At 34.4% G+C, this 12,356-nt stretch overlaps 2 protein-coding genes across 2 annotated transcripts in view; both read left to right on the forward strand.

Moving 5' to 3' along the window:
- Window positions 1-12,356, forward strand: part of LOC113514752 (ATP-binding cassette sub-family G member 1-like) — a 289,243-nt gene that overhangs the window by 58,579 nt on the left and 218,308 nt on the right. The window lies entirely within an intron of this gene.
- The window catches only part of LOC113523368 (ATP-binding cassette sub-family G member 1-like), a 238,352-nt gene that overhangs the window by 7,688 nt on the left and 218,308 nt on the right, over window positions 1-12,356 (forward strand). Inside the window, 8 exon segments of the mRNA XM_052898605.1 lie at window positions 1,114-1,259; window positions 1,695-1,933; window positions 2,512-2,549; window positions 2,551-2,754; window positions 3,892-4,060; window positions 4,479-4,735; window positions 5,532-5,755; window positions 6,869-7,071. Of these exon segments, the coding sequence (XP_052754565.1) occupies window positions 1,114-1,259; window positions 1,695-1,933; window positions 2,512-2,549; window positions 2,551-2,754; window positions 3,892-4,060; window positions 4,479-4,735; window positions 5,532-5,755; window positions 6,869-7,064 (1,473 nt within the window). The 3' untranslated portion in view covers window positions 7,065-7,071.

Consider the following 12,356-nt stretch of genomic DNA (forward strand, 5'->3'; position numbering starts at 1 on the left):
TAGGGTGTATTGCAAGCAATGGAGAAATTAGACTCTATTACTAACAACCCCCATCCCTCCGGATTAATCGGGTTATGCTATTATTATTTTTCTTCAATAGAGAGTTAATTGGAAATTTGTATCGATACCTCGTATACAAACGTTTTCGGTCTTGGACAGATGCGAACTTACGACTTTTGCGATATATAAATTGGAGTGGTCCATCTTTGGCCTTGAACCACGATGCTTTCATACGTATTTTACATTTTGCATAATTTAAAACATTTCTGTTTTATGTTAATAATGCGTGAATAATAATTAAGGTTACGGTGACATTGACAATAGCCAATGATGATTTTCTACAAAAATAATCATGTTCGAAAGCAGTTATTTCGAGCCGATTTTGATAACATTTCTGTGGCACGAATTTAAATGTAACCCTATCAGATAACAAATCCAAATTGGAGTATAAAGGATGGAGCTCCTTTTCGGAAGTCCGTTGAAAATAAAAGTAGTGCAATGTATTCGAAATAAAAATATATTTTTGTCCCCATAGTTTGTAAAAGTAAAAGCAAAATATGTAAGTGAAATTACACGCATAATACGTAAGTTTTCAGGAATGGAAATGGATAAGGAGTACTATACTCATTCTCAATATAATCGTATTGTGTAAAACCGGTTTATATATTTTAATGGTGGCCTATGGTGCTGTTTATGTCTATAAACGATGACGACTGCTACGCATCAAGTGGACTATCCGTCCACTTGTTTATCATTTCAAGTTGTATAATTTTTTTTTATACAACTTAGAATTGCAAACAAGTTGACGGTCCACCTGATGTAAAATGGTAACTATCGCCTATAGACATGAGCAGTACCATGGCCATAACAGAGTATACTGTTTCGCCCATGATACCCCCCATGCGTTGCCATTCCTGAGGACTCAGGTGTTATTCCTCTGTACCCAGTAAATTTACGCCATATCCCACCCTTCAAACCGAAATACAGCCATGCAAACAGCTGTTTCACGGTTGAAACACGAATGGAACAGAGGTACCCAAGCAATCGACTTTTGCATAAAGTCTCCCTCTGTATTTTTAGATATATAAACAATTGCAATATTTTTATTAAAAGGTGGAAGAAATCTTACAACTGTTAATGTTGAGTAAAGCCAAGGATACAACGGCAGAAAAGCTCTCCGGAGGGGAGAAGAAGCGGCTGTCCGTCGCTCTCGAGTTGCTCAACAACCCACCAATTATATTTCTAGATGAGCCGACCACGTAAGTTAATTTAACCGTTTTTTTTAAAACTTGAGCTGCAAATGTGAATTGGATATGTATTATCATCAGTAATCTCGATTAGATTTCAGTAACAAATCGATTAGTTATTCGTAGATAGAAAAGTCTCCTCTTGTAGAGAAAGAATTAATGCCCATGATTAAGTTTTCTTGTTTTTTGATTGAGGTATACCATAAAAGAACAATACTTTGTTCTTTTTCCTTTGCTAGCAATGGCAGGCGAAATGCGCCTGATAATTGCTCTTGGAAATCGTAGTGTTAATTTCTGGTGAATTCGAAACACTGAGCTAAATTGTTTGACTTTATTTGCATCCGTTGATTTTCATTATTACCCCGCCAGCAAAAACAAATAGCTCAAGTGGGTATATAATTATTATTTTTCGAAAACGGCGATGACTATAAATGGTGGTGGTTGCAGCGGTCTGGACGAGGTGGCGTCGTCGATGTGCGTGTCGCTGCTGAAGCGGGTGGCTCGCGGCGGGCGCACGGTGGTGTGCTCGGTGCACACGCCGTCCGCGCGCCTGTTCGCGCACTTCGACCACGTGTACGTGGTGGCGGACGGCCGCTGCGCCTACCACGGCGCCGCCGCCGGCGTCGTGCCCTTCCTGCACTGTCTGCACCTGTCCTGCCCTACCACGCACAACCCGGCAGACTTCAGTGAGTACTTTTATCCAGTTCAATAACATAAATTCCTGAAAATGAAGGCTTGATATAAGCAGAAGGATCAGTAAACTGAAGTGATTAATGGGTCGGGGGCTCCCTAACTCGAATAATTGATAATTTCCTCGGAGGAATGGTTTTTGAATGGCGGTTACGTTCGAGGAATTGCATTCTAAAGTGTATATGAATGCAGCCGTTTCATGGCTGTACTTTGTGGTGAAATATGGGAACACTTTATGGGTATTTTTGTGTAGTAACATCACGATGCGACAAGTACGTAATCTTATAAATATAATGATATTATAACTGGGCAATGTCTGTGATATAAAGGAAACCCTTTAGTTTGAGTTTCAATTCTTAGAAATATTTGTCAGTTTGTCTGTATGGTGTTTTGGCATCATGCAAAGATCATGCAGTTTCCATAGTTGTATTCCTACAGGTTTATTATATAAAATGATATATGTTTTATCTTGACATGCCAAAATTCACGCATATGAAGATGTGAGCAAAATTTAGTATAAAAAAAATTGTTACAGTAATGAAAGTGAATTAAACAACTTTTTTTTTTATTTCAGTAATAGATGTATCAAGCGGGGAGTATGGCTCTCATGTTTAATAAAATGGTAGCCGCAATAGAGAATGGCCGATCTCAAAAGTGGAGGGACTACGAAGTCCCAGATAGCTCCCAGGAGTTGGAGCTGGAACAACTGAACTCTAGTGGTGTGGAGACATGTAAAGCACTGAAGCACGGCAGCACCGCGTGGCAACAGTTTCGCATACTGTTGCGGCGGATGATGTTGCAGACTGTTAGAAATAGGGTAAAGATCTTGTTTTTTTGTAACGAAGGTGGCGATCGAAATAATCTACACACGTTTGCCACACCAAAGCAAGTATTACAGGCAGTTACAGTACGGGATATTTTTTTACTTTTACAATTAAACTCTTGAGTCAGAACACGGAATGCAAGCAAGCCTCTTGTTGTCAATCTACAATAAATTGATAAGAGAGAGCTAGATTCTATTATTATTATTATTTTATAATCTAAAATATAGTATTAATATACAGAAATCAAAATCCTTATAAACGGAGAAGAATAATAAAATTTTAGACTAGGGATTTACTTCAAGTAATAATCATAAGGTAGATCCTCAGTCTATATTTTCTTTAAAGAAAAAGATTGGAATTATAGAAGCCTCTCATTTTTATTACCCGGATATTTCTCTAGTAGCAGGTCCACTATTGTCTCGGATGGCAAAGTTACTTACTATGCTGTATAAATACAGTCGATATTGTATATAGTATAATTTTGAATTTTCCTTCTTTTATATTGTATTTGTATGTGACATTGTTAATATGTAAAATTATTGAAGCAGTTGTGTTTGCATGGCTGTGTTTCGGTTTGAAGGGTGGGATATGGCGTGAATTTACAGGGTACAGAGGAATAACATCTGAGTCCTCAGGAATGGCAACGCATGGGGGATATCATGGGCGAAATAGTTATACTCTGTTATGTCTCTAGGCGACGGTTACCACTTTCCATCAGGTGGGCCGTCAGCTTGGTTGCCATTCTAAGTAGTAATAGTAAAGTAGTAGTAAGTAAGTAGTAATTAAAAAAAAATATTGCATGCTTGTAATTTTGCACTTGTACAGTCTAAAAGTCCTATCATATTCGACACAATGTAATATTGTTATAGAATAAATTGAATTGAATTGGTATATTCTTTGTATGAACGTTTTGTTGACAAAATTAACTATAGATAGGATTTTCATATTGTATTTTTATTCCGTCATCAGGAAAAAAACTAAACACTATTATAACAATAACAATCCCTATTATGGTAATATTTATAAAAACTTATTTCCGAGGTGGTCTCACATTAATTTAAAAAAAAATACGGCTATTTTGTAAAGATCTTACATTGTTTAATTAAAAATCCACCATTTGATTATTTCAGCGTCATCTGTTGCTGCGGATGAGCCTACATGTGTTCCTGGGCCTCATAATAGGACTTCTTTTCAGTGACATGGGTTACGATGCCTCCAAGACTGTTTTCAATTACAACTTCTTCTATGTGTGTTTAATAGCGATGATGTACATGCCCATGATGCCGCCGTTGTCGACATGTAAGTTCTTTTAGTATTATTTATTTATTGTAATGCATTCACGTATATAATATAGAATTGTTACAATGTTCTTGTGAAGAGTAAGTACATGAAACCCTGTTTGGGTGTAGCAAAATTATATTGTTTAACCAGGTACATTCAATGTAGAGAAACAAATGATTTCGTTGTAGGTTTATTATATGCATATAGAATAGATATTTTATTTTTCATTATTAAGACATTGACAATCAGTATTATACTACCGAGTAACTTCCCGATATAATCATAAATTTTTGTATTCTATAAACACAAGTAAACATGAATATAGCAATAGTTTTTATCAACCAATTGGCAATTGGCAATTTGAAAACGAGTCCAATAAGGGTTCCTACGTTACTTTTGGGTTAAACAAGTAAAACGTCGTTAATTTACATTTCAGTTCCGAGAGAAGTCCATCTAATCAAGAGAGAGTATTTCAACAGATGGTACGGTTTGAAGGCGTACTACGCAGCGCATATTACTTGCAGAACTCTTGCCACTACAGTTTTCTCTCTCATATTCTTAGCTTTTGTGTATCCGATCACTTCGCAGCCCATGGAACTGCCCAGGATTCTGATGTACACGGCTATATGCGTGGCGGTAGCATGGATATCGGAATCTATAGGAATAGCTATAGCATCCACTCTAAATGTGGTTGTAAGTATACTAGCCTTTTGTCTTGGCTCTTCTTTTTCGTCTTAAGACATATTTGTAAATTTTGCAGTGTCATAAGTATATTTCTTTACATAAGATTTTTTTACTTCTGGATTTTTCCATTGATTTTTTGAGTATTTTATACAATATTTTCACTTCATATAATATTGTGTTGTATATACATTTTGAGTTTTACTCAAATTTGTAAATTTCATATAAATCAGATTTATATGGAATATGAAGTTTACATATATAATTATATGAAATTTGATACACAGATCATATCCTGGATTAACTATGTGGAATATGTGGGTATTTAACTGTATATTTGTTTATGTATTAATAGTTGTAGCACTTCAGCTGCCCGCTAACGAAATGCTTTCTTACTGTACTGGGTTGACTGGAAGAGATCTCTGTGCAGAGATAAGTCCACCCTTGATCATAACATTTATAAATAGATTATTTTATTTGTAACTTACAAGTGCAGAATATATATTAATTAATTAGTTAAATAATATACTTTTATCTTCACTTACAAGAACAAAATTATAGACTGCAGCTACCTGCTACAAACATTTTAGAAAGCTAATTCCCTTTAACTTATGTTGGTAATATTTTTCATTTACTTGTCTATAGAGATCAGGTTATCTGTTCATGTATCAGGAATATAATAGTTGCCTTTATTGAGAGCGAATAAAAATTATATTTTGTTATTAGTTGTAATGTTATTGTCATAAAACACACACGAAGAATCCTTATTTATTTCATAAATACAAATAATTGGTGTGTTCATTTTCAGAATTCAGTATTTCTTGGTCCTGTGTTGTGCGTACCTCTAATGTTATTGGCTGTGTATGGATACGGTATGGGTGATCAGCCCTTACCTATAATTTGGGAGGTCATGAGATCCTGCTCTTACCTTCGATACGGGATGGAGGGTCTGGTAGCCGCCATCTATAGTGAGAGGAAGGAAGACCTCGTGTGTCCTGAGTATGCCGATTATTGCATGTATAAAAGTATTGTGTGAGTACCTATTCAAATTATAGTTTAATTCAAGACTGAGTTTATTATTGTTAGCGAATGAAAATTTATTTCCATAATGTGTTCATATCATACGACATACGGCGATTATCACATCAGGTGATTTTACCAGAGGGAGACTTTGTACAAAAGTCGATTGCTTGGGTACTTCTGTTCCATTCGTGTTTCAACCGTGAGGCAGTTGTATTTGCATGGCTATGTTTCGGTTTGAAGGGTGGGATATGGCGTGAATTTACTGGGTACAGAGGAATAACATTTGAGTCCTCAGGAATGGCAACGCATGGGGGGTATCGTGGGCGAAACAGTATACTCTGTTATGTCCATGCTACTGCTCATGTCTATAGGTAACGGTTACCACTTTCCATCATTTCCATCAGGTGGGCCGTCAGCTTGTTTGCCATTCTAAGTTGTATAAAAGAAAAGGTGAGTCGTGTGTCATTTCCAGTAGATTGACAAAAAAGCTGTTGAACGGTATTAAAATTATGATATAGTTTTTTATATATATATATATATATATATATATATATATATATATATATATATATATATATATATATATATAGTTTATGCTTATATTATATAGATAGAGCATTGAGTATTAATATCAAATCGATCAATTGTAACTTATGGTGATCCACTGCTGAACAAAGTTTTTCTTTAATTGCTTTCAGCACGATCCCTGGTTAAGCTTTCAAAGAATGTTAAAAACGTATCAAAAACCGATTCAGCTAATTTGACAAATTTTTATTAAGTCCATTAATTAGTGTAACAAGTGCATTTACTTAATTTTAAATTACAATATTAACTGCTTAATTTTGTACCTACATATCTTGTGTGTTGTATTGTCATTTACTTGCTACTGTCACATACTTCAGTATACAATGCAAGTTAATGTTCTAACTACTAATCTACACATCTTGTATTAGTATTTTTGAAAAATTTGGTATAGTAACTTAAGAGGAAATGCAAGAATTTTGAAACAGTGAAATGACTGTACGGCTGTGTTTGGAATGTTGTTATCTATTAGGAAGTACATACATTTTAGTAATTTATCACCTGGGCTGTGATATTATATAAATCTAATTTCATTTTCAGCAATTTTCTGAGACTCATGGGTATGTCGGGCGTGTCGTTCTGGTTCGACTTCGGAGTACTGGTGGTCGTCTTGTTGCTGATGAACTTCCTCGGCTACTACCTGCTGCGGCAGCGGCTGTCGCCCAACTACGCGTACCGCAGTATTAAAATCATTGGCAATTACGTCAAGACTAAAATGATCATGTCTCATCAGTGAAAACAGTTAGATAGTTGTATGTTCTAGTTGTCCATTGATTTAGTATTTATTTCAGGAGTTTATAAGTTTCAATTATAGCGAATTATACATTAATTTATGTACAAAATTTACAGATTAGAATATTATACGATCAAATAATGTTTTGTCTGAGCTAACGTTCCAAAAGCATGAATACTCAGCATGATCAAGTACAAGTACACAATTAATATAGTGTATCAATGATTCTGTTTCATTTTAAATTTTATTATATCTAATAATTTAGACAAATGTTTTATTTCTTATCTTATTGTATTTGTTTATTATAATTGTTAGTGTTCTTTTTTGGCATGTATAAAGCAAATGAAAATTTTATTAATGAATATTTTTAAATAGATAAGGTGATTAAAGCGTAGATGCTCTTAGGCAACGCTTCCATGTGTGGTCAACAAATTAAGTCTCGCATTTAATATAATTAATTTGGGTTTGCTGGAAGAAAACTCTATCAGAGTTAAGCTCGCTTTTGTACTTTTGATTACCTCTGTCATATTATTATAACTAGTGTGTACAATAAAGAATTAGATAAATAAATAATTATGAATTGTGTAACTAATGATCGTAAAGGAATTCTTTATGAATATAACGATGCCATCAGCCAGTCGGTGATTATACCTACCCAGTGATAATTTGATAGTGATGAATAGTACGAATTCTGTTAATCTTAACCTATGATCTCTAAAATGTAATTTGCGATTATATTTGTAGGTACATAAACATATACAAACATGTTTTCATTGAATGCGGTGTGCGAATTGTAATTTATGTTTACACAGTTTATAATTTTAAAATTTAAATCACATATGACACAATAGCGAATAATAATATTAGTCCGGCTTATGGTATCTTATATTTTTGTTACGAAATAAACAAAAGATTTATTTTGAAACGCCTTTTATTTCTCTTGTATCTATAACTATATATATATATATATATATATATATATATATATATATACAGCTTCCTATTCTGGACTACGCTGACGTTAGTTTTTTGGATGTAACAAAGGAGCTACTGAATAAACTCGAGCGCTTACAAAAATTTAGCTATCAGATTTGTCTTCGGTCTACGTAAGTATGATCATGTTTCCGCTTTTCGCGCTCAGTTAAAATGGCTCCCGATCCGACTTCGACATAATATGCACATCCTCTCCACTCTCTATAATATTCTTAATAATCCCAACTCTTCATCTTATCTCCGCTCCCGGTTTCGAATCCTGCCCCCTCCCACACGTTCCAAGCGTGCTTGCCTGTTCCGGTCCAAGGTTTTAGAACTCCCTTCTTGTAAGACCCATTTTTTTGGAAACTCCTTCACATTTCGTGCTGCGCAACTGTGGAACAGGCTACCAGCTGACATACGGGATAGTCCTTCCATTACTTCCTTCAAGAGAAGACTGAAATCATATCTTTTAATCAATTGTACATGATAATTCTATGCACTCATACATATGTATATATATTTATCTATTTACTTATTTACGTATTTATTTATTTATATATTTATTCACAATTTGTGTTTATTGTATTTACATTATTTTTACCGGTACCATTCCTGCACTGTATTACCCAAATTAAATTATTTTCTCTCACTGTAACCGTCGCCTATAGACACGAGCAGTGTCATGGACATAACAGAGTGTACTGTTTCGCCCATGATAACCCCCCATGCGTTGCCGTTCTTGAGGACTCAGGTGTAATTCTTCTGTACCCTGTAAATTCACTGCCATATCTTACTTTACGGTTGAGACACTAATGGGACAGAAGTACCCAAGCAAACGACTTTTGTACAAAGTCTCCCTCTGGTAAAATTATTTGGTATAATTTTCTTATAAACTGAGTGTACTATTAGTCAAATTTTAGCCCATAAGATCGAAAGTATCATTCTCTGTCCTTGTAACCATGTATAAAGCTCAAGTTGATCCTTTGATAACATATGGTACAATACATAAAACACATATATAGGTAGACAAAATTTATAATTTATAACTTAGAATATTAAAATTAATTATTAACAAACAATGGTTCTAAAATTTTAAAAACGATTACTTACTATTATTTAAACAGTTTAACAAATTAGCAAAAACGACAGACTGAATACAATAGTAGAGTCCAACATTATTTTCAAATATTATCGTCATTGTCTGAAAATAAAAATGTACATAATACAAGCAAAAATTTTCGTACGGAAAAATGCAACATATCTAATAATTTTCATGGACAAAAAAAAATAAAGAAATATTTATTAGAAATATTAAATAACGTACCGTATATTATTTTGAATGTGTTTACAGAAAAAAAACATATTAATTTATTTATTTAAAATAAATAGGTAAACATACAATAGCTAAAACAAATAAATAATAAATATAACCATAGTATAAATCAGTGAAGTTTACACAATAAACTACCTTATTACCTAAGCACTTAACATTACCAGAGGGAGACTTTGTACAAAAGTCGATTGCTTGGGCACCTCTGTCCCATTCGTGTTTCAACCGTGAAGCAGTTGTGTTTGCATGGCTGTGTTTCGGTTTGAAGGGTGGGATATGGCAGTGAATTTACAGGGTAGAGAGGAATAACACCTGAGTCCTCAGGAATGGCAACGCATGGGGGGTATCATGGGCGAAACAGTATACTCTGTTATGTCCATGGTACTGCTCATGTCTATAGGCGACGGTTACTACTTCCCATCAGGTGGGCCGTCGGCTTGTTTGTCATATGTCATAAAAAATTGCATAAACAAAATCTCGTTAATAAGACTAAACTGTTTGGTAATAAAACCGTAGCCCGCGCAGGTGTAAATTGAAAATCAGCGCTGAATGGACACGAGTTCGGCGAAAGCTGAGTTTGCACTTTTTGCCATTCACAGGCACTCTTGATGTATTGTGTAACGCGTCATTACATCATTTGCACTAACCTCATAATGATTGTACTGTACTTTTTTTTTAATGAATGATAATGGAATGATATCCCCACCCGCGCTATCGGTATACACCGGCGGGGCATCAGTGAAGGATGATAGGTGAGGATGAAGCAGGTCAGTTAGCCCATCGTGACGAATCAAAAGAATTGTTCACGATGGTTTCCAGGGGGAACCACGTGGAGGTCAACTTAATAAGGTATATTGCTAGCAATGGGGCTGTCAAACTCCATTGCTAACAATCCTTTCCCCCCTTGTACTGTACTTGTAAAATGTAAACGGCAATAAGCAAATTTATACTGTATTATTATTTTATTTCTATTATTATTTACCATCATTTTCTCAGCATTATCTGGTATATATTTATTAAATGTAATATTTATTAAAGTAACTCTTTATTGCATCAAAAACATAAAAATAAACAATAACATACAAACAATTCAACTGAAATACAGTAGCATGGAGTACGGATCAAAATATATATATAAAGGTACAAAAGGCGTAAAAAAATTACATTTGTTAAGAGATGAACTGATAGGACGAGATTGGTAGTGACGTTTACAACTGAACAGCAATTGACTCACTGACTGATTTGCAACTGACTCGCAACTGAGAAAAAAAAATGAGATAAATATTAACTTAAATATGAAATAATAAAAAAAAAGTAAATTAAAATAGAAACCGTGTGAAGACACATTAACCCAGTACGTGCAGTGCTTAATTAGCAATTATTAAACTTCTTTATAAAGATTTTTTTTTCTGCACTGCATACATTAACATAGATATTACTCCATAATGTAATCATTCACTAAGAAGGGGGGGGGGGAGGGATTGTTAGTAATGCGGACTACCAGTCCTATTGCTAGCAATATATCCTGTCAAGTCGATCTCCATGTGGTGCCCCCTGGAAACCATCGAGCTGTATTCCAGATGTATTCATCACTATGGGCTAACTGACCTGTTTTTTTATTATTTACTTATCATCTCTCACTGGTGCCCCGCCAACGTATACTGTTAGCGCAGGCAAGGTCACCATTCCTTTATCATCCATTAAAAAAAAAGTATTCACTAAGGAAAGATTTTTGGAAATGTCACCCCTAAAGTGGTAAAATATGGGATGAAAGATTGTAAGGAGACCTGTCATTTTTGAAATTCGAAGCAAGATATTTCATATACAAGTTTCTGATTAGAAATAAATTATTTTATTTTTAATTATTAATTAAAGTATTTAATAACTCTTTCTCATATTGTACGCGTGTACATATAATTAACGGCTTATACATACATATATATTCATTATTATTATATTATTACATGTATTATATGTATTGGAGGCAAATTCGTCGATCAAAAATCTGGACATTGCCAAATCAAATAGAGCCTAATATAGGAATAAGAAAAAGCGGCTATGTGTAACTCGACTTCACGCGCCAAGGGTTCTGTACATGAGATAATCGGTAAATAGATTATGGGTTCTTTAAATAAAAATTAATTAAAATTATGTATATTTGATATTATTACGACTCGTATGCGATATAAAATAACTTTTTGTATATATGAAATATATACCTAGATGGATAATAATTAAATTAATTAAAAGATAATAGTCATTACTGCTGTTTCATTTGGAGATTTCTTATTAATTGTAGTTAAAAATCTGATTTTGCCAAAGATAAAGTCAGTTTATAAATTTTTAAAATTGTGGTATTTGGAATTATAAACTTTATAAACTGTTAGATTTCTCGCTTTGGAAGGGAGGAAGAGGAGAAGGGAAATGATATTTATTGTTATGCATACCACATTGGTACTAGTAAGCTAATTTAGAAATTTTGAATCCCCATCTTGAATCCTTTAGCAAAGAAAATTAAAACATTTTTCAATTATTTTTATTACAATACGCGAACAAGATCAAAAACTATTTTAGATTTCAAATCAATAACAGTAGTAGTTCCTGAGATATAGTGCTTTGACAGACGAACGGACGGCGAGACAGACGAACTGAGTTGCATCGTAAGGGGTTTTTTTTAATGGATGATAATGGAATGGTAACTCTGCCTGCACTATGGGTATACACAGGCGGGACACCAGTGAAAAATGATTTGTAAGGATGAAAGGTCAGGTCAGTTAGTCCACTGTGACGAATTCAACGGGAAATTAGTCACGATGGTTTCCAAGGGAACCGCGTGGAGGTCGACTTGATAAGGTATATCTATAGCAATGGGGACTAACCTCCCCATTACTAGCAAACCCTTTCCCTCACACCGTAAGGATTCCTTTGTAGTATATTGGTAGGGAACTCTAAAAATTGATACAGCGCGTGCAGTCGCAGCGTCTAGGTAT

This window comes from Galleria mellonella, unplaced genomic scaffold (assembly GCF_026898425.1).
Source record: "Galleria mellonella isolate WM207_F2 unplaced genomic scaffold, CSIRO_AGI_GalMel_v1 utg4535, whole genome shotgun sequence".
In the NCBI taxonomy this organism is placed as follows: domain Eukaryota; kingdom Metazoa; phylum Arthropoda; class Insecta; order Lepidoptera; family Pyralidae; genus Galleria; species Galleria mellonella.